This window comes from Capricornis sumatraensis, chromosome X (genome assembly GCF_032405125.1).
Source record: "Capricornis sumatraensis isolate serow.1 chromosome X, serow.2, whole genome shotgun sequence".
NCBI lineage: Eukaryota > Metazoa > Chordata > Mammalia > Artiodactyla > Bovidae > Capricornis > Capricornis sumatraensis.
Genome location: NC_091092.1, coordinates 125969858 through 125994153, shown reverse-complemented (window position 1 = coordinate 125994153; position 24296 = coordinate 125969858). Strand labels below are relative to the sequence as shown.

The window sequence follows — 24296 nt, the reverse complement described above, 5'->3', positions numbered from 1 at the left end:
CCAGCATGAATATTTATGGGAACACTGAAGGTTAGAAAATTTATAAAGCTACAACTAGATTTGATAGTAACATTAGATATACATCTACTTCTCAAAATATTAGCCCCAAATTATTAACAAAAATGAGTCAAAAATTGACAAACATGCCTCACATAACAGTAAAATGCTATTGTTCTCATTTCAAATATTTGCAAAAATTACTTTTATATAGTTTTGCTGCATTTTCAAATGCCAACATGGCAAGTTTAAATAAAATCAATCCACAACTAAAGAGTACACAATCCAAATTATCAAGTAGTGAAACTTTTTAAGTAAGAGTTAGCATATAGTAATGATGGTTGCACAGTGCTGTGAATATAAGTAGTGCCACTGAATTGTATAAAAATGGTTAAAATGGCAAATTTTGTTATATGTATTTTATCACAAAAAACAAATGAATGGGGAAAAAAGAAAAGTTACTGTATTTTGTAATTATGTGCCATTTTTATGTAGTCAATTCAATATTTTTTGGTACTTGGAAAATTGACATTGTATTAGGCTAAAATGTATCAGATACTAAGTCTTTACCCAAATTTCCATTTCAAAGATTAACCACAGGACAGAAATTTTAAAGTAAACTGTTCAAACAGCTGGCATATTTAAAGTATTTGAGGTATAATAGCCAAGGCATTTTAAAATTAAGTGGTCTCACAAATCTATTACCATTATTCCCTTAAGTTTTTCTTCAACTATCATGCAATAAAAACTTTGATATGTAGGCTGCTTCTTAGGTCAAAATTTAAACTGAATTTATCTATTAAACATAAATACTTTAGGAGTTCTAAAGTCACTTAACATTTTTAAATGATAATAATCCAACTAACCTTTTTTCCCCTCAGTAATCTTTCTCTGAATTTATTAGAGACAAATCCCCTTGGACCAGAGAACCGTAAACGCTGATATTTAGCCTGAATGTACAAGCTCTTCTGTACTAGGTCTGATTTATGTTGGAAATGAAATCTGCCACCTCTAAAGTTGGTCTGTAAAGGAAAAAAATAATTAAATGTTAAAACTACAGCTTCCAAATCTACTTTATTAGTATAAGAAAGGGCAAAAGGTCTGGAACTTAGGGCTGCCCTTAATTCTAGGTATTACAGGTATTTAAAGGGAAAAGGTTAATGATAGTAATAAAGTATGTTTTCCTCAAATTAGCTTTTTAGTTCATTTTGTAGTAATAATTTAAAAAATATTTTATATAAAATGAATATTTTAAACTACTAAGTTAAATTTTTTAGTTCTTGAAATTTATCATACTAAGAAAAGCACAACTTTAAAAACTTCAGAATTATTGTTCTGATTCATAGTGAAATATATCAAATCCCAAATGGGTAGAGGAAGACATTAAGTATCAACATCTATTTGAGAATCAAAAACTCTCTTAACTTTATCCTTGTCAGTAATTTTGAGTCAATCTTTCTTTACCATAAAAATCCCACTGCTGCACGTATTTCCAAGATAAGAGCTATACTTAACAAGACATTTCCTGCCCTGTATACTGTCCAGTATTACAATAGATATAGAGGACAATGAGTATTTGTATGTCTTCTGTGGGAAATATACAACTGGTATCTTACAAAGGAGTAATTTTTAAAATTAAGTAGATTTCTCTTTCTACAATGATTTCACAAATGGGTACATTATGCATAATCAAGAAGAGTTTATTAAAAAGTATTTATGCCAGGCCTATTATTTTCTTAAGGCTACAAACAATTTCAAGTAAAACAGAATTATAACTTGATACGTCAGAGCTAATCTTGTGATTTACATTCCCATTTTTACATATCTAATAAGGTGATTACTATCTGACTCTGAATTAGTCCAATTTATGTAAAAAGTAAATTTTAATGAAATACCTCCTTTTCTTAGGAAGGATTATTTCATCTCCTTTTAATGTTAAAGAATTTTCCCTTAAGGAGAATGGATAACAGGAAATAGATCTTACAAGTCTTAGAAGAATTACTACAATCAAGTACATATGACCAATGAGAAGTACAACATGTAGGAAACACTTAAATCTTAAAGTCTTCCTACACTGTCTCTGAGTTATGCAGACATTACATTTTTAGTTTTATACCTCATTGCTCAACAGATTAAAAGATGGTATGAAACATGTTTATATATTCTATGGCCCTAGCTATTATCTTTTAATATTTATTTATTTGGCTGTGCTGGGTCTCAGTCACTCTTTGTTGCTGGCAAGCAGGTTATTTTAATTATGGCATGTGGGATCTTTTTAGTTGCAGCATGTGGAATCTTTAGTTGTGGCATGAGAACTCTCAGTTGCAGCATGTGGGATCTAGGTCCCTGACCAGGGACTGAACCCGGGTCCTCTGCATTGGGAGCATGGAGTCTTAGCCACTGGGCCACCAGTGAAGTCCTCTATTTTTTATTTTTGAAAACCTAATGTCACACATGCTTTTAGGAACATGAACCATTGGTTAAAAATTTTATCTAGGCAATGGCTAGAAACTGTGTTATTCCCACTGAAAAAAATCTTTTGACATCTAGAAATTTTGACTTAGGAAGCCAAGGTATTAACAGAAGATCACTCAAGTACACTCCTAGTCTATGGTCTGGAGATCATTTATACTACCTTTCTGGTCATACTAACTTTCTCCTAGTGAGCTAACTGCTCTAGCCAAACTGCCTACTACTTTCACCAAAAAACCCTCAGGTTCTTTTGTTTTTTAGGGGAGGGGAAAGAGACACTGTTGAGTGGAAAAAATATGAAAAAAGGATTTATCATAGGTAGGAAATTCAGTCAAAATGGATTTTAAAAGCACCCCAACTTCCGAGAGCAAGGAGAGAGAAATATAATACTTTGCACTGTAATTCTTATTCCATGTTTGAGGCATGAATTGTTCTAGAAAAACAAACATGTCAGTTGATTAAAAGTAACACTGACATCAGACATAGCTGTACAAGTAATTGTAATGCGATGAACATGTTTTAACAAAGCATGTGGGACCAGAGACTTTCTCTGATGATCTGGAAGACCTGTGAGGGTTGTGTGTCTAAGGGCAGGGTTTCTTAATCGGTGAATCCTGGAGAAGGTTCTATAACTATGAGATTACATCTTAGAGGTAAAGGGGCAAGATCCGTCTGCCTCTCCACCTAGAGCCACTCCATCTGCTGCTGCTGCTGCTGCTAAGTCACTTCAGTCGTGTCCGACTCTGTGCGACCCCACAGTCAGCAGCCCACCAGGCTCCCCCATCCCTGGGATTCTCTAGGCAAGAACACTGGAGTGGGTTGCCATTTCCTTCTCCAATGCATGAAAGTGAAAAGTGAAAGTGAAGTTGCTCAGTCGTGTCCGACTCTTAGCGACCCCATGGACTGCAGCCTACCAGGCTCCTCCGTCCATGGGATTTTCCAGGCAAGAGTACTGGAGTGGGTGCCATTGCCTTCTTCAAGAGCCACTCCATCTAGATCTGTTTTATGTATTTGAGTTTCCACGTAATATTTGAAAAAGGGTTCCACAGGTAAAATACATTTGAAAATCAAATTCTGAGGAAAGGGGTCATCATTAAACTGATTACAGTTAACTATAATCCAGAAATACTAAAGCTATTACTTCAAAAAATCACATAAAGAGCTTTTAATTTACTAACACTTAGAACATTATGTTCTAAAGCAAAAACCTAAAGCAGGAATTAGATGGAAAATAGCACTCTACCTTAAAAGGTCTTCTAAAGCCTCTTGTATTTTGACGGTTTTCCTCAACTTCAAATGGTCTGTGAGTAATGACATCTTTTCTCTGCATAGTATCATTCTGCATGAAAAAAGTTATTAGTATGGGTTAATATATTTTAAATTTTATTTTTAAAAGTTCAACATTCAAAAAATACACAGTTTTTTTTTTTGGCTGTGCTTCATGGCATGTGGGATCCTAGTTCCCTGACCAGGGATCGAACCTGCACCCCCCCTACACTGGAAGTGCAGTCTTAATCACTGGACACCCAGGAAGTGAAGTGAAATGAAGTCGCTCTGACTGACTCTTTGCGATCCCATGGACTGTAGCCTACCAGGCTCCTCTGTCCATGGAATTCTCTAGGCAAGAATACTGGAGTGGGTTGCCATTTCCTTCCCCAGGACACCCAGGAAGGTCCCCCAAAATATACATTTTTAAATGCATGGGATTAAGAACACAGAACATGTAGCTTAGCTGTACGAACATACATACATCTTCCTTCATGTAACCTATGCTAGTTTGTGAAGGGCTAGTTTAATTCATGAATGTGAGAGGCGTTAACAAAATACACACTTTTGCATTAACACAGTCTGTGACTTTTAGAAAATGGGACTGTAAATCTAGTATTTACTCAAGGCATCCAGAAGAGAAACAAATCCATTATTACTAGGAATTGCTAAAGTTCCCACTGACCGAGAACATAAATTCTCAATGTTGTATGAGGAGGTGTTGCTGACTCAGGCTCCTGCTTTAAGTAGATGCTCCTGCCATGACTAAGAAAGTATCAGAAAGCAGAGTATTTGTGTGTGTGTGTTTGTGTGTGTGTTGTGTGTGTGTGATTTTTATATTCTCTATTTTTCCACTTATTATCAATACATTTTTTATTTTAGGAGTTGCTTTAATGTTTATAGTTGTTGTTGTTTAGTCACTGAGTCATGTCTGACTCTTTTGCAATGCCATGGACTGCAGCCCACCAGATACCTCTGTCCATGGGATTTCCCAGGCAAGAATACTAGAGTGGTTGCCATTTCCTTCTCTAGAAGGCAGAGTGTTAAGACTGTAACTACAAAGAACGTGAAGCCTTTGATGGGAACATAGAATATGGGCCCATTCTGAAGATGGATTTCTTTTTCCAAAATAATAGTCTTATAACCTTCTATTTATTCCATTTGCTATGGAGTCTACTTTTCACAAATTTTCCTCTTTCACATTTTATTTCTCTCCCCAGTTCAAGAAAAGTCATATAAAATCCTTTTCCTAGTAGTCATCTTGAGTTTATACTAAGTCTATATATTTGAGTAAGTGCAAAAAGACACATGTAATGAGATGAGACTGTGGGGGACCTTGAGAGGGAGGAGGTGTATTCTGTATATGAAGGGGCCAGTGGGAAGACTGTACCAGGAGGCTTCTGATGAGGCTCCAAATCATCCCCACAGTCCAGTATCCAGGTCCCTATGTTACTGCCTTTGAATGTGGGCCCTATCTAGTGACTTGCTTCTTACAAGTGGAGTATGGTAGAAGTGATGGGATACCACTTCTAAGATTAGGTTACAAATAGACACTGCTTCCACCTTTCTAGCTGTCACCTGCTTGCTCTTATGGAAGGCAGCTGCCATTCTGTGAGCTGCCCTTTGAAAAAGCAAATCTTTAAAAACAGAAAGTAGATTAGTTGTTAGCTGGGGGTGGGAACAAGGAATAAATAAACAGGCTTGAGGGATCTAATAAGGGTGATGAAAATGTTCTAAAACTGGATTATAGTGATGGCACACATCTTGGTAAATTAATAAAAGATCATTAAATTGTATGCCTTCCCTGGATGAATTTTATGGTATACAAAATAAGCCTTAATAAAGTTGTTCCAAAAAGTTTAAGAAACCTAATTCTGTAATACATGCAGTAAAATCCTGCTAAATCAAATGAGATGATCATTTCTTTGGTCATAGTAACTATAAGCCTTAACAGAATATTAACATTGAACAACAGAATCATAACACTTATTAATAAACAATTACAAACATGAAAAACATTGGTGGTCCATGTACCTAAAGATTCATGTGAGAAGGAAAATGGAACATACAAAAACAAAAAAGTTGGGAATACAATCTTACCGAGGAAGGTTTCTGAATAAATTTTCTAAAATTTGATTTTTCAAAAGATGTAGGTTTTTGGAATTCATCAACATGAGTATCCTTCAACTCTGAAAAACTGGAATGCTGATCACTCCTAATAAAATGAAAGAGAAAATAAGAATCTTTTATTAGTTTATGTTTATCCAACAAATAAACAAGAGAAATCAAATTACACCCTTCAGAAACAAACCAGCACGACAGTAAAAAACAACAACAACAAAACTCAATTATCTATCACTTCTAAAATTACGAATAATAGTTACAAGGGCTAAAACCCTCATTTCTTCATTTTTCTATGAACGTTAGTTAGCCAAATTGGAAGTTAGCAACAGGGGAAAATAGTATTCTGAGGACCAGGGTTCTTAATCTGGAATCCAAAGACAGGCTTCCTAGGGCTGTAACTCTTGAAATCATACACAGACTGTATGTTTTCTGAGGGAAGATAGTCACAGCTCTTGAGCCTTTGGCAGCACTGGACAGCCCTCCCTGGGCCAACAGACTCAGTGGGTAAAGTTCCAGAGAAGAGGCAGGTGAGCAACTTGGGCCTTCTCACTGGTAGAGCTGGGGCCTCTGTACTCTGGCTCCCCTCTCCTTTTGAAGTGAGTTCTGGAGGCTCCCAAGGGTTATTCCTGAGCAGCTCTACCCAGGAGGGAGGTCATTCCCTGGCTTCTCCTCTGACCCCTGGCCTCATTCCCAGAGCCTTCAAGGGGTTCTCTTTCTGTCACATCCAGCCTCTCCCACAGTGCTTCTCAGACCCTTCTTGCTCTGTGGCAAGCAGAGCTCACAGCCTCGGCCTCACGCAGCTCTGCTACAGGACCCCACTGACACAAGGACAAAATCGACATGCCCCCTCACTGACCACCAAGGCCCTTCTGGTCACACTTTTGCTGCCTCGGCCAGCTGCTTCATCCTAATCTCCCCAACAACCACACCAAACTGTGGGAACATCAGCTCCACATGGCCCCTGGAACACACCACAAAATCGTCTGCCTCTACACGCTGGCCCAACCAGTTCCTCTGCTGCAATTTCCTTCCAATTCAGATCAAACTCAAGAGTGAGCCTCACTTGAACCTGTTCCAAGAAGGCTTTCCCAGTCCCCTCTGCAGTGGACTAGGGGCCCTTGCTCTGTCTACATATAGCACTTTGGGGTCTTCACAAGTATCACTTGTGTTTGGAACTACTGGTGTGCCTTCTCACCAAGCAAGGTACAATTTCTTCAGAGGAGACACTGCCAATAGCTTGTTTTATAGTCCCAGCTCTGTTCCTGGAACCTGACATGAAATAGCCACATAGGATTTTTTAAAATGTCAAGAAACCTTACATTCTGTCAAAATGCTCACAATATGATAGTAAGTCAAGAGCAAGGGGCGAAGTAAAATACTGAGGATAATTTCACTTATTTAAAATATACATGTATATGCCCAGAAAAAAATGACAGGAAATATACTAAATATTAACAGTAATCATACCTGTACTACTACTACTTTAAACAAAACAATGGACTTTAAAAAATCCTCTTTACAAAGCATGTATCTGATAAAGGGGTATTATCCAGAATATAAAAAGAATTTATTACTCAATAATAAAAATATGATAATCCAGTTTAGAGATGGGCAAAGGATTTGAATAGATATTTCTTCAAAGAAGAAACACACAAAAGCAAGTGAAAAAAATGTTTGACAACATTAGTCATCACGGAAATGCAAGTCGAAACTACAAGTAACTACCGCTATAGCCAAAAATATGATAATACCAATCTTCACAGCAGCATGGTTTACAATAGCCAAAAGACAGACACATGTTCATCAAAAAATAAACAAAATGTGGCATATCCATGCAATGGGATATTATCCAGCTTTATAAAGGAATAAATTATTTTAATGAAATACTGGCACATGATACAACATGCATGAAAACATTATGCCATGTGAAATAAGTCAGACTGAAAGGTAAAATTATTGCATGATTCTATTTATATATATATGAAGTATTCAAAATAGGCACATTCATAGAGATGTCAATAGAGACATGAGGGGCTAGGAGTCAGGGGGATAGGGTGCTACTGTTCAATTTGTATTGAGTTTCTGTCGGAGAAGATTAAAAAGTTCTGGAGGTGTTGGCTGCACAACACAGTGAATGTACTTAGTTCCAATGAATCTTATACTTAAAACGGTCAAAATTCAGTGTTCTAAGTCAGTGCTCACAACAGTGACTAGAACATAGACATTAATATATAAATATTTGTTGAATATATGATTAAAAGATCTTCTATCCCACGTTGAAGGTCAGGAATGGCGGCGGTAAGGAGATACCCCTCGTCCAAGGTGAGGAACAGCGGCTGTGCTTTGCTGTAGCAGCCGTGAAGAGATACCCCACGTCAAGGTAAGAGAAACCCAAGTAAGATGGTAGGTGTTGCAAGAGGGCATCAGAGGGCAGACACACTGAAACCATACTCACAGAAAACTAGTCAATCTAATCACACTAGGACCACAGCCTTGTCTAACTCAATGAAACCAAGCCATGCCTGCAGGGCAACCCAAGACGGGCGGGTCATGGTGGAGAGGCCTGACAGAATGTGGTCCACTGGAGAAGGGAATGGCAAGCCACTTCAGTATTCTTGCCTTGAGAACCCCATGAACAGTAGGAAAAGGCAAAATGATAGGATACCAAAAGAGGAACTCCCCACGTCATTAGGTGCCCAATATGCTACTGGAGATCAGTGGAGAAATAACTCCAGAAAGAATGAAGGGATGGAGCCAAAGCAAAAACAATACCCAGTTGTGGATGTGACTGGTGATAGAAGCAAGATCCGATGCTGTAAAGAGCAATATTGCATAGGAACCTGGAATGTCAGTCCATGAATCAAGGCAAATTGGAAGTGGTCAAACAAGAGATGGCAAGGGTGAACGTCGACATTCTAGGAATCAGCGAACTAAAATGGACCGGAATAGGTGAATTTAACTCAGATGACCATTACATCTACTACTGCGGTCAGGAATCCCTCAGAAGAAATGGAGTAGCCATCATGGTCACCAAAAGAGTTCGAAATGCAGTACATGGGTGCAGTCTCAACAACGACAGAATGATCTCTGTTCGTCTCCAAGGCAAACCATTCAATATCACAGTTATCCAAGTCTATGCCCCAACCAGTAACGCTGAAGAAACTGAAGTTGAACGGTTTTATGAAGACCTACAAGATCTTTTAGAACTAACACCCAAAAAAGATGTCCTTTTCATTACAGGGGACTGGAATGCAAAAGTAGAAGTCAGGAAACACCTGGAGTAACAGGCAAATTTGACCTTGGAATACGGAATGAAGCAGGGCAAAGACTAATAGAGTTTTGCCAAGAAAATGCACTGGTCATAGCAAACACCCTCTTCCAACAACACAAGAGAAGACTCTACACATGGACATCACCAGCTGGTCAACACCAAAATCAGATTGATTATATTCTTTGCAGCCAAAGATGGAGAAGCTCTATACAGTCAACAAACACAAGACTGGGAGCTGACTGTGGCTCAGATTATGAACTCCTTATTGCCAAATTCAGACTTAAATTGAAGAAAGTAGGGAAAACCACTAGACCATTCAGGTATGACCTAAATCAAATCCCTTCTGATTATACAGTGGAAGTGAGAAATAGATTTAAGGGCCTAGATCTGATAGACAGAGCGCCTGATGAACTATGGAATGAGGTTCATGACATTGTACAGGAGACAGAGATCAAGACCATCCCCATGGAAAAGAAATGCAAAAAAGCAAAATGGCTGTCTGGGGAGGCCTTACAAATAGCTGTAAAAAGAAGAGAAGTGAAAAGCAAAGGAGAAAAGGAAAGATACGAGCATCTGAATGCAGAGTTCCAAAGAAGAGCAAGAAGAGATAAGAAAGCCTTCTTCAGTGATCAATGCAAAGAAATAGAGGAAAACAACAGAATGGGAAAGACTAGAGATCTCTTCAAGAAAATTAGAGATACCAAGGGAACATTTCATGCAAAGATGGGCTCAATAAAGGACAGAAATGGTCTGGACCTAACAGAAGCAGAAGATATTAAGAAGAGGTGGCAAGAATACACAGAAGAACTGTACAAAAAAGATCTTCATGACCAGATAATCATGATGATGTGATCACTAATCTAGAGCCAGACATCTTGCAATGTGAAGTCAAGTGGGCCTTAGAAAGCATCACTACGAACAAAGCTAGCGGAGGTAATGGAATTCCAGCTAAGCTGTTTCAAATCCTGAAAGATGATGCTGTGAAAGTGCTGCACTCAATATGCCAGCAAGTTTGGAACACTCAGCAGTGGCCACAGGACTGGAAAAGGTCAGTTTTCATTCCAATCCCAAAGAAAGGCAATGCCAAAGAATGCTCAAACTACCACACAATTGCACTCATCTCACATGCTAGTAAAGTAATGCTCAAAATTCTCCAAGCCAGGCTTCAGCAATATGTGAACCGTGAACTTCCTGATGTTTAAGCTGGTTTTAGAAAAGGCAGAGGAACCAGAGATCAAATTGCCAACATCCGCTGGATCATGGAAAAAGCAATAGAGTTCCAGAAAAACATCTATTTCTGCTTTATTGACTACGCCAAAGCCTTTGACTGTGTGGATCACAATCAACTGTGGAAAATGCTGAAAGAGATGGGAATACCAGACCACCTGACCTGCCTCTTGAGAAATCTGTATGCAGGTCAGGAAGCAAAAGTTAGAACTGGACATGGAACAACAGACTGGTTCCAAATAGGAAAAGGAGTACGTCAAGGCTGTATATTGTCCTCCTGCTTATTTAACTTATATGCAGAGTACATCATGAGAAACGCTGGGCTGGAAAAAGCACAAGCTGGAATTAAGATTGCCAGGAGAAATATCAATAACCTCAGATATGCAGATGACACCACCCTTATGGCAGAAAGTGAAGAGGAGCTAAAAAGCCTCTTGATGAAAGTGAAAGAGGAGAGTGACAAAGTCGGCTTAAAGCTCAACATTCAGAAAACGAAGATCATGGTATCTGGTCCCATCACTTCATGGGAAACAGATGGGAAAACAGTGGAAACAATGTCAGACTTTATTTTGGGGGGCTCCAAAATCACTGCAGATGGTGACTGCAGCCATGAAATTAAAAGATGCTTACTCCTTGGAAGAAAAGTGATGACCAACCTAGATAGTATATTTAAAAGCAGAGACATTACTTTGCCGACTAAGGGCCGCCTAGTCAAGGCTCTGGTTTTTCCAGTGGTCGTGTATGGATGTGAGAGTTGGACTGTGAAGAAGGCTGAGGGCCGAAGAATTGATGCTTTTGAACTGTCATGTTGGAGAAGACACTTGAGGGTCCCTTAGACTGCAAGGAGATCCAACCAGTCCATTCTGAAGGAGATCAACCCTGGGATTTCTTTGGAAGGAATGATGCTAAAGCTGAAGCTCCAGTACTTTGGCCACCTCATGCGAAGAGTTGACTCATTGGAAAAGACTCTGATGCTGGGAGGGATTGGGGGCAGGAGAAGGGGACGACCCATGATGAGATGGCTGGATGGCATCATGGACTCAATGGACGTGAGTCTGAGTGAACTCTGGGAGATGGTGATGGACAGGGAGGCCTGGCATGCTGCGATTCATGGGGTCGCAAAGAGTCGGACATGACTGAGCAACTGAACTGAACTGAACAAAGTTAACTCTAGTTCAGTAGATACAGATTGTTACAATAGCAAAAATAAAAACTGATGTTTTCTAAAACCCACCTAGATAAAAAGAAAATCTAGGCAGTTTGATGTTGTCTTGAAGTCTACTGATAGTATTTTGAAGCTGCTTTATCACACACATACCACGCCCCTCTAACACAGCACCTCAGTGACACTGTAGGGAACTTATTAATGCTGGTGACAAGTGGGAGAAATAGTGTGTCAGGAGGAGACATAGAGACTTTAGGGTAATAAGCCAGTTGAAAGCAGGAAAAGACAGAGAACAACAGGGTCTTAGAGATGAGACAGAATGTCCTGGTGTGAGGCTTGCTTGGGAAAGACTTTAAGGTATCAGGGAATAAAAAGTGATCCAGATCTAAATGCATTATGATTTCAGTGTCTCTGTCCTGTCTACACCTTTGGAAAATCTTTCATTCAACAAATACGAACTGAGCCCAAGGCAGTGGGGATACAGTGGTGAGTAAACACAGACGCAGAGCCTACAGACAACTTTTAACGGGAAAAAAAATTGCATAGGAGAGAAACAGTTACATCCTATGACATAATTTTTTAATATTTCATTTCTTCTGAATTTCTATGGAAATCTATACACTGACTTGATTAAAAAGGTTTATAGAAAAATATTAGTGAGGTCAATTTCAATAAACTAAATTTCTATAAAAGGATAAAACAAAAAGTTTTCCTTATGTTAACAAGGAGACTGAATTAGGATAAAATGAGAGATTAAAGATTCTATATTATCTTATTTAAAAGATGAACCATAACAGCTGTTGGTGAGGATGTGTTGAAAGTGGAACCCTCACACCTTGATAGTAAGAATGTAAAATGGTGCATCCACTATGGAACCAGACTGGCAGATCATCAAAAAGTTAAACATAGTAATGATATGAACCAGCAATTCCAATCCTAGGTATATACAGAAGTGAAAACCTATGTCCTCACTAAAACTTGCATACAAATGTTCACAGCATCATAATTTACAAAAGTCAAAAAGTGGAAACAATCCAAATAACCATCAACCAGTGAATGGATAAACATGTGGTGAATACATACAATGGAACACTACTCAGCCAGAAAAGGATTATTTATGCTCAACGTGTGTGTGTGTGTTCAGTCGCTTCAGTTGTGTCCGACTCTTTTGTGACCCTATGGACTATAGCCTGCCAGGTTCCTCTGTCCATGGGATTCTCCAGGCAAGAAAACTGGAGTGGGTTACCATGCCCTCCTCCAGGGGATTTTTCCAACCCAGGGATCAAACCTGCGGCTCCTGCACTGCAGGTGGATTCTTTACTACTGAGTCACCAGGGAAGTCCATGTTCAACATGGAGGAACATAAAAAACATTGTACTACATGAAAGAAGCCAGTCACAAAAGGAAACACATTATATAACTGCAATTATGTCAAGAATAGGCAAATCCATACACACAGAAAGTAGATTATTGGCTGTCAGGGGCTGGAAGGACAAAGAAATAGGGAGTGACAACTAATTGTACAGGGTTTCTTCTGGGGGTGATGAAAATGTTTTGAAATTAGATAGTGGTGACAGTTGCACAACTTTGTGATTATACTAAAAACTACTGAATTGTTCACTTTGAAAGGGTGACTTTTATGGTAAGGAATATCTAAAAAAAAATTCTCACGGCTCCACCAAGACACACTAGCCACCTAATACAAATAAGACAGCTCAACAGATCCAGCAAAAGACATCTTGCCAGAAGACATTTTTCCACACAACCCTATCCTCAAAGCTAACATTAATAATACTTAATGCTGACTAGCTACTCTGCAGCTTACATGCATCACTTTACTTAATCTTCACCACCACCATGAGGTAAGTATAATTCTTATCTCTATTTTACAGCTGAAGAAAACAGAGATTAAGTAACTTGTCCAAGGTGAGTCACATAGCTAGGTATCCACAGAGCCAGGTATTGAACTCAAGTCAAACTCCATTGCTGAAGTTCTTCATCACCTTAAAGGGTAAAGATATATTCTGAAGCCTCACATGGTCTTTATAATGTTGATTATCTAAAATCTGTTTTAAAACCCTTTTTTCTTGGTACCCTGAGTCTCTTGTACTTGCTAAGTCAAGAAAAGCATGACAGGGCTTGTGTCACTAAAGAGCAGTCATGCCATGTCATATAGGAAACTGGAGATCACCCACCAAGAAACAAGATTTTAACTATTTTATTTTCAATTATTTCATATGCCTCAACACGCAGTTTTGCTATGTTTTAATTAATTCCAAACAGAGTTCCAGAAAAGCATCTATTTCTGCTTTATTGACTATGCCAAAGCCTTTGACTGCGTGGATCACAATCAACTGTGGAAGATTCTGAAAGAGATGGGAATACCAGACCACCTGACCTGCCTCTTGAGAAATCTGTATGCAGGTCAGGAAGCAAAAGTTAGAACTGGACATGGAACAACAGACTGGTTCCAAATAGGAAAAGGAGTATGTCAAGGCTGTATATTGTCACCCTGCTTATTTAACTTATATGCAGAGTACATCATGAGAAACGCTGGGCTGGAAAAAGCACAAGCTGGAATCAAGATTGCCAGGAGAAATATCAATAACCTCAGATATGCAGACGATACCACCCTTATGGCAGAAAGTGAAGAGGAGCTAAAAAGCCTCTTGATGAAAGTGAAAGAGGAGAGTGGCAAAGTCGGCTTAAAGCTCAACATTCAGAAAACGAAGATCATGGTATCTGGTCCCATCACTTCATGGGAAATAGATGGGAAAACAGTGGAAACAGTGTCAGACTTTATTTTGGGGGGCTCCAAAATCACTGCAGATGGTGACTGCAGCCATGAAATTAAAAGACGCTTACTCCTTGGAAGAAAAGTGATGACCAACCTAGATAGTATATTCAAAAGCAGAGACATTACTTTGCCGACTTAAGGTCCGTCTAGTCAAGGCTATGGTTTTTCCTGTGGTCAGGTATGGATGTGAGAGTTGGACTGTGAAGAAGGCTGAGGGCCGAAGAATTGATGCTTTTGAACTGTGGTGTTGGAGAAGACTCTTGAGAGTCCCTTGGACTGCAAAGAGATCCAACCAGTCCATTCTGAAGGAGACCAATCCTGGGATTTCTTTGGAAGGAATGATGCTAAAGCTGAAGCTCCAGTACTTTGGCCACCTCATGCGAAGAGTTGACTCATTGGAACAGACTCTGATGCTGGGAGGGACTGGGGGCAGGGGGAGAAGGGGACGACCCATGATGAGATGGCTGGATGGCATCATGGACTTGATGGACGTGAGTCTGAGCGAACTCTGGGAGATGGTGATGGACAGGGAGGCCTGGCGTGCTGCGATTCATGGGGTTGCAAAGAGTCGGACACGACTGAGCGACTGAACTGAACTGAACTGTCAGTATCAATTCCAGTTTTAAACAAGCTCCAGTATCTTGACCTAGTTACCCATAGACATGACTTAAAAGTCTAGTCAAATATATTAATTTTTGAAACTAAGGACTGTGGAAACAGAATTAGCACCAGCCTTTTCTATTCACACATTCTCACTTTCTGAGAGATCCAAATAACTTAAGGACCCTTGAGTGAACTGGAAATTTTGTCCTGTTCTTTTATACCTCATAATCATATGGGGTCCCAGAGTTGTCATGAGTTCTACATAGTTTTCAGAACTAGAGATTAACTGCGACCACTCTAGAACACTCAGAAGCCCTCAAAAGAGGTACAGGGTGGGGAACAAAAAACAAGGATCTACTGATAGTCAATGTGCCACTCATGGCATTAAGTACATCACGTGTCAGTTCATGTGATATTTTTAACCTGTCCAACATAAACTGGTTACTCTCACTTTTTAGAGGAAAAGGCTCCGAAAACTAAGCAAGTTTGCCCAAGAGCAAAGAGTTTATAAATTGGCAGAGGTAGGATTCAAACCCAGGTCTCCTCTGCATTATCTACTACACCTGCCTCTGCTTCATGGACAGACATCCATGAAGAGTTCCGAAAGAGGATAGCAATAACCTCAGGAAATCTTGGATTATTCAAAGAACACCAGAATCTAAAAGGCAGAATGTGTCAGAGTTTCAATCGGCTTGAGCCAAATAGTCCATATATTTGTTGGTATTTGCTCCTTGCTGATATTAAAAAAGCTATTGCACTTCTCTCTACATAACAAAGACCTCAAATACTCACCTACCCCATAATTTTTATTATTTCAGTGAAATAGCACATGATGACCACTGAATAACTCTGAAACATTTTAATAAACATATGACATGGATTTGAAGGATTAAATTCCTACACTAAAGTGAAAATTACCATCACACACACAAAATTGGAAAATATGCTAAAACCAAAAGCTCTCTGATAAGAGGATGTTTTTCATCTACTGATTACCTCTCTGTAGCACTAGCTATGTGAAAAATGTGCTCATCTTCATTCTGTAACCGTTCTTTTCTCCTTCTTTCAATGTCATGCCGTAGGTCACTTGGATCTATTATTTTGACCAGAGTCTGAGGAATTTTGACAGAAGACAAACCATTCACATTACTGTTAGTTGCACAAAGACTGTATTGAACAAGAACCTTAAGTTAAAGTCCTAAATAAGTTATCTTGTACTCATCTTGTTAATGGTAGTGTAAACAGATAGAAGTATTTTGAGACACAACTGACAAAACACAGTCAGAAGAGTTCATACCACTGAACCAGCAATCCGACTTCTGGGCCTCTATACCAAAGAAGAGTCTATCTATTCAAGTATATTCAAAATGTTTTATTTAAAAAATAGCCAAAAAACGAAAGTAACTTAAGTGTGAAAAAATTTTAAAGGAGAAGGGAAGAAAAATTTATGGTAAATTTAAGTCATAGGAATAATGTACAACCACTTAAATTATGATGATATAGACTATGTGGAAGTAAACATGGAAAAACACTGAAAAGTTCACTAAAACTTGCAAAGTCTCAATTATAAAAAGGTCATTGGGAATTGAGAGATTTTACATAAAAGGAATGTTATTATAGTTTAAGTAAAAAGAAAAAGCATCCAAAATTGCATGTACTGTGACAGTGACTATGTTAAAATTTCAGACATAAGACTGTAAGGAAAGACAATCAAATAATACTTTGTGTTAAGCGAATTAAAGGTAATTTAAAAAATCCTTAAATTTCCTATAAGTTTATTATAGTATTTTGATCAACAGAAATTTCCTGAAAATATCATTGATTCAATAAACTAACCTATCTCTGTAAATTCAGTAAAATTGTAACCATTCATGTGAAAAAATTTATTTATATATTTTATCACAAATGTATTTATTAAAATCTCTCCTCTACAAAAACTCTTCACTCTCAATGAATAATTAGCAGGGTTTTTAGAACTTGATACTTCTTCTAAAACAAGAGCCAGTTTTCTCCTCCCTTGGCAAGTTAAGATAGTTTTTCTAATTAGCAACGAAATGAGGGTAGGGGGAGGTGGCAGGGGTGGGAACAATAAAAACAGTATTATTTTCATTATTTTGTTAGTTCATACTCCATAGAATCTTTCATATAATCTTCAGTAAAAGGAAGGGCAGTATCAAATGAAACTAAGTTCCTTTGCATGCATTCCACATACAACTTAAAAATATATCCCACATGACTGCTTTGGAAAAAAAAAGGTATCCAACATACTTTCTGCAAGATTTACACTGTGAAGTTTTGGGATGAATATTAAACACTATAATTTTATGTCAATTTTACAAAGCTGTAAAATCCTTAGGGACTGTCTCTCTTAGGGAATATTTTTGTCTTTTGCCAGTGTTCTCTTTGCAACCTGGCTGAAAACTAGAATCACTTGGAGAGCTTTGTAAATTTCAGATTCCTGGGTCTTAATCATCCTTCCTCACCCACTTTACCTTTTTTGCTCCCAATGACCAGTTCCCTTTCCCGTTAGTTTGTCAACAATAAGATAATCCCCAATCAAAAACCATATTCACTTACCTGTTTTGAGTCATATACCATAGTTTGTTTACTCTGAAGCTCGGCCAAAGACATATCTATTCTCCTAAAATAATAAAGGCATATTACAATTAAATAATTATGTTATACACGGATACCTCGATTCCATTAATACAGAATGGAATTTGAAATAAAGCTGGTGTGTCTTGAAGGAAGAAAAAGAAATCTGCTACCAGGTGGTTTTTCATCTATGTGGCAGTCTCCCAGGACACACATATCCTGTAAACAACATCACAGTGAAGCCTTAGTAGTTCTCAAATCACTAGTCTGTGTAACTTTAAACTTGGCTCCGGTGATCTACTGCATTCTAACATTGATTCAGCTCAGCTCACAAGACAGGGCGCACCACCTGCTTGGACAGGTGCCAGCAGAAGAAGACATATGTTTTCATCCAGCTGCCCTCAGAACAGTCATTTCTGAGGACATGAAGCAACCCATGATTTCAATGGCTCGACAACTGTCTTTCATTCTTCCAGTGATAACTTCAGTAGGCAATTACTATAGACACAGCAGAATCAAAGTTAGGTAGGTAAATATTTTCAAAGTCCTGTACATTTAAACAATGCTAGTCATGGCTTTAATACAACCTAGTCTATCAAAGTGCACTGGCCTAGTACCTGCTTGGGTCAGTCCTGTTTTAGGCAGGAAATGCTGTTCTAGAGTCTACAGTAAACCCAAGAGGCAGGCAGCATGTTCCCACATCTGTTCTGAGGCTTATTTCCATGAGTTATATGGACGTACAATAATCAGTCATTACCTGTGAATTTCTGGATCCGAGCTCAACTTAGTTTCATTTACATCTGCAGCTTTTTTAACTTGAATTTTTGAGAAACGCTCATGCAGAGTTATTTCAGGTGATGGAAAATAATTTGCTGCAAAAGGAAACAAAAAGTTTTATCTCAGTGTAAAACTGATTCCACTTAAAAGGTTATATATACAATAAGCACAGGAGTAAGGGAGTATTAAAAAAACATCCAACCTGCTTTCTCTTAAAAATATGGGACCTAAATTTATTTCACAGACTAATGTATAGTGCTCACATGTTTTTTCCAAGCTCAAGCAACAGTAAATGGATTTATGAATGCAAAGATTCTGTTCCTATTTGGCATTCCTGCTTACTTGCCAGAGGGGAAAAAAAATATTGGCTTTTTCAGAGAGAGGACCTTTCTTCTCCAAGGTAAGAGCTTCCTCACTGTTACTATATGTGGGAAGTAAAGCTGGCATAGAGCTCTACAGTTCACTTAGAGCAAAAATAATTTCAAAAACAACCCTAAAACATCAATACAATTCTGAACAAATGCTAAATGCTATGGTTACATATCACAGAAGGCTTCCTAACGCCATTTTACTTAGTGTTAACCGAAGTTCATGAAGACATTCTCAAAGTGCCTATGCTACAAGCTTTGAACAGAATAGAGAGAAAGATAATACACTTGACCCATGAGAAAGCTACTTGAGCAATCCTTTTCCCTAACGTACTGTTCCTGTTCTGGGACAATCTCCTGGAATTCTCTGCAATACCAGCTTCGTTTCTGCCAAGGACCACACTTCCTTTGGGTGAGAGGGGCTGGAATTGAGAAGGTGAACTGTTTCAAACTGCATCCTTTAAAGTAAATATATGCCTTAGTTTGAGGGCTGCAGAGAAAATAATTCATTTGCAAAATGTTTTAAGAAGGTAAGAAAGATCAACACAATCATCTAGTAAGAAATATAAAATTAAAATTTTGAAATTCATGAAAGATCCTAGCTTATAATACACAAAACTGCCTTAATTACACAGAATCAATAAAGAAAGTTATTCTACATGACTAAATTTTCCAATTAATGGAAACTGGCCAGAAGCAAAAGCAAAACACAACTCAATGAAAACCTTTAAAATATTAATTATGCAATTCCCTGACATCATAAAGTATAACAAATAATACTGGAGTCTTTTACTGATCACTTAGCATCACCCTTATGGCACGAAGTCCCAGTAACACCCTTGGGGGCTTTAGGAATATGACCAAATGACCTACACTTCCAGATTTCTCGAGCTTCTTGAGTTTCATATCTGGCTTTTGTTCTTTCCTCCTTTCTACTGGGTTATCAGTTATTGTTTCTCTCTGCTCTCAGTATACCTGTCCTTTGCAGCAGCCAACCTCTTCTTTTATAATTTTCAATTTGTAATCTACTATGAGTTGAAGCACCAGATTATTGGAACTACATAAAAAAGAACTGGCTTGAATTAATATGTGCTACTTTCTTCAACAGATTTCCTAATTAATGATTTAACTTGTAATGAAATAATTACTATTACAATATCAGATATTTACCTATATCTCGTGAAAAGTCAGTACATTATTTTTGCGTTATCCCTAATGTATGTGCAAAATATACCAACCTTTAACTTGATGGATTATAGTTATGATTTGCTGAGCAAATTCTCCTGTAGGTTTGTTTTCAGTATTCTGAGTTGAGTCAAGATGTTCAAACACTGGATGAAACTTTTCACTTTTCCTGCCAACAGCAACCAAATCATGTGACATCTGTCTCTCTGTGGAATAGCTAGAAGCAACCCTAGAATAATTTGTAAATGTTTAACTAAATTTGAGACTATTCACTGAGAAAATAACTTATTAAAATTAATCAAGATAAGTATAAAACTAAAAATGTTTATTTTTTCTTATAATTAAGGCACTAAATTGTATGCCATAAACATGTACAATAATGAGTAGGAGAAAATAACTATAGGCACACAGTTTTGAGTTCTCCTTTTCAAATCAGAGATCATCAAATATTTGCCACTTTAATAATAAAATCTTCAAAATTCTAAGCTAAACAATTTTTACTTCAAAAAATACAGCATGGCATTGAAGACACTCAATATGCAAAATATAATCAGATTATTTTCTACTCCCAAATGTCCATATAACTATAAAGCCAGCAAGCTGACACTATCTTGAAATACTACCATTCTTTACAAGCTGATATCAAACATAATAATGTTTCTGACTTCATAAAAATCCTAAACCTCTATGTCAGTAATGAGCTGAGACTAGTATTTTGAAATCAAATTCTGTTTAGCTTAATCACTTACAAAGTCTCACTGAACTCTCAGAAAATAGCCTTAGTTGTTAGCAAAGTTATGATCATGAGAAGCAATGATACTGTTCACCCTAAAATATATCCTTAAGGATATACTACCATTTATAATATAACCCCAACCATCTTACCATTTTAATACTTTCTGAATCTTTATAACTTTCATTAAGCACTTTCCTGACCCTCAAGTACCATTATAAATTCATGATTATGACATATAACAATTATTCATGCCAAACAAAGGGGCTCAGAGCTTACAAATATTAATCTTTGTAATACCTCTATGCAGAAGGTGTCATGATACTGAGACAATAGATGTCATTTGTTTTGCTTTTCATCCCCAAGGTTAAGCATTCATTTGCATGTAATCCTTCCAAATGTCATAATGGGAAAGTATACTTTATTCTAAGAATGCTACTCCTGCTTAAAACCACTCAAATTCTTCATCTGTAGGCAGTTTATGCATCAGAAAAGAAAATGCCTAATTATTTATATATATTCCTCATTTTGGACCCAAAACAGCACTAACCAGCTTATACCCATCTCACTCCTCTGCATTTAACTCTGAATAGCTTCTGGCTCTTCCTAAAAAATAAGTTCATTATTCAAAGAATTGAGATTTACAACTGCTAGGGTTTTTTATGATGATGTTTCAGAATCCGAAGATAAATCCAAAAGAGAGCCCTGAAATATGTTTTAAATAATAGCAGCACCACTAGAAAAAAAAAATCTCTTCATACAACAAAAATCAATCAGATGGATACATTTGGGGCTGTGGGTGTACACATGCACATATTTATTTACTGACGTCACTTAATAGCCATATATTTAAAACTGCTCCAAGGTTATGAAGGGCTTAAAGATATTCTTAACTGAAAATTTTAACTCTTCTAGCAAGATGGTTTTAAGTGCTTATTTTCAACTTCTCAGAGGAAAACCTTCCATCTGATTTTTCATGCTCCCTCTTAAATCAGCCCTGTTGAGATGACTCCCTGCCATGGCAGAAACATGGATGAGTGACTACGCCACAGGTTGATGCCACTGCTGTGGTTTCCTTGACTAATCAGAAAGACCTTTAGAGGGCCCATTTCTCCTCCTAATTTGTTCCAAGCTTCTCATTCTATATCTGATAACTAGTAAAAGACATTTAGTGATAAATGTTAGAAGCTAGAATGGCCCTGTAACAACCCCTACTAACAAAGTAATTAGCCTCCAATTAAAATAAATAAATTTAAATAAAAAATAAATTTAAAAAAAGAATTACATATGCTTTCTGTTCAAAGGGGTTTAATGGTACAAAAAGCTCTTCCATACCCCCAAAACAGCTTTACATTTTTTTTTACAGGAGAAAAATAAGATGTTTGAATAGAATTATAAAAATGATCTATAAGGGGAAATCAGTTGACAATGGTTTTCACTGCTGTCTCAGTTTCCCCCAAGACAAAACCAGCTGATAAAGGCTTCCAGTTTTTCACCAGATAATTATTAAAATTTACTTGTAATTTATTACTGTCATAACTCTTATCTCCCCACTCCAAGTCCAACTCTCAATTCATAGGAATACTGTGGTATACTTTGAAGCTATACTTAATTCTTGATATTTACCAGTTTAAAATTTTTCTCGAGATATCCCATAAGATTTTTAATAAAAAATTAAAAGTGACCATCTTTCTAGAAAATATACATGAAAAGAATATAACCTGAAATTTTGTTTTTTAAAAATAACTATACTTTTGCTATAAGGAAAAACTCCTGGAGACTTCAAAATGCAAAATGTTCTAGGTAGTTTCATTTGCAAATTTAATCACCTCTTCGTTTATATTTTAGTATTTCCCATGACATTACTGATCAACAAGTTTACAATTTCACAAAATATCCCCAAAACAAGTAGTTAAACTGGAAAGACCAAATGTTCTCATTTGAGATGCATTTTAGACACTTTTAAAAATTAAAATATAGCCATCACCTGTATTCTATTAAATCTTCTGGGTTCTCTGTTCCCTCCCCCCACTTCACCCTGGTTTTCCTTCTCTATTTAAGGATATTTCACCTGATGTTCATCTGAGTGTCACGCATAACAACTAACAAAACATTTAAAAAAAAAACTACATTAAAACTTAATTCCTCTTCTCCACAGTTAAAAAACCAACTGCCTGGCAAAACAACAATAACAAAAACCGAACCACCAAAATCAACGGATAATCTCCTGCTCTCTGGAAGTTTATAATAGGTAACAAAATTCATATGACACATGTAAAGTTTTCCTTTCTCAGTTTTATTCTAGCTAATAACTATCACAAAGCACTTTCTGAATCATAAGTTTGTTCTTGTCTTCCTAAGAACACATTTAGAATTTTTGGAGTTGAGGGAAATGGATTAGAGAGACTGCTACTCCCTTAATTCAACATCTCATTATTACTTTTTTTCACAAAAGTCCCGTAACTGGCCTTGTCAACCTCAGTGCCCTTTCAAGACATCTGATAGAAGGTGGCCAAAACTGAGCCCTCTCCCAGAAGCTAATCCTGTTACATCAGGCTGGCAGTGTGGTGGTCTTACTTTCACACCTCCTGCCCTTCTATTTCCTTTCCCTAGACTGCTCAGAATGGCACAGCTCAAAGTTCCTGGGTGTGTTTTCTGCCTTTGTTAACCTTTAAATATAAAAGGTCTTTCATCTCATCTCCACATGTCTAAAACACACCAACCTTCAAAGCCTAGCTCACATGTCAACTCCTGAAACAAGCCTTCCCTGAATCCCCCAGCTTGGGATCATCTGAATCACATATCACACACCACCTCACACATCACTCCACTGTGCCATGGTATTACCAACATCATCTTCTTGCCTCTAAGACCAGGGGAGAAGAAACCTAATCCTATGTGGATCCATAGTCCCAGGGCACCTTAACAGATTGTCTCACAGGGTAGGTCCTCAAAAAATATCTGCTGTATAAAAAAATGATAAAATGAAAAATGACTGGCACAATATGAAATGATGAGTTTCACCTTAAAAGATGACAGATTTAAAAATTCTGAGATCAATTTTTGTTTTTTAACTTTCTTGGCTTACTTCAAAAAATTTTAACTTAATTTAGATAAATTTAAATTTTTTCATTTTTTATAAGAGAAAACCTCAAATATATTCAAAAGTTCAGAGAATCCTATGATGAGCCTGTCAAGTTAGCTTCAATAGTTATCAACACATAACCAACTGAAGCAGACTCACAGATCCTAGAGGAACACCCAGTTAATTTGGGCCCCAAAAGGCATAGCCAGGTGACCTGCTCAATGTTATGGAACTGCACAGTGACCTACTGGAAAACAAAGACCTATACATCCCAACATCAAACAAAGTTTACCTCCCTATACTAGGACCCCCAAGAGGTACTAAGAGAAGACTGAGCGAAACATAGGAATGAAAGGGAATCTTTTCTCAATTAATTTTTGAGTTTAGAAAATATATATGAGAAATATCAGAAGGAAAAAACTCTTAAGATTTTTGTGATACCTAGCAGCAAGTTAGCAGGTTTGTGTATCACAAAAATATCTCCACCCAGCTTATTTTGCCTCCAGCTGAAAAGTGCCTATCACGGGTAAGCTTGTATGATTAGGTTACCTTCCTTCTATCCTAGCTGTGGTTTTTCACTCTTCCCCAGCCTAAGCAGCACCTGACTGCCCGGAGCATCAGGGCTCCAGTG

At 37.5% G+C, this 24296-nt stretch overlaps 1 protein-coding gene across 1 annotated transcript in view; it reads right to left on the bottom strand.

Moving 5' to 3' along the window:
• BCLAF3 (BCLAF1 and THRAP3 family member 3) overlaps positions 1–24296 on the bottom strand; it is a 55946-nt gene that overhangs the window by 9016 nt on the left and 22634 nt on the right. The window contains exons 5-11 of the mRNA XM_068962545.1: positions 19901–20076; positions 18275–18389; positions 17500–17563; positions 15919–16034; positions 5836–5950; positions 3713–3808; positions 864–1019 (exon numbers count right to left, since the gene is read on the bottom strand). Of these exons, the coding sequence (XP_068818646.1) occupies positions 864–1019; positions 3713–3808; positions 5836–5950; positions 15919–16034; positions 17500–17563; positions 18275–18389; positions 19901–20076 (838 nt within the window). The remainder of the gene's footprint in view (positions 1–863; positions 1020–3712; positions 3809–5835; positions 5951–15918; positions 16035–17499; positions 17564–18274; positions 18390–19900; positions 20077–24296) is intronic.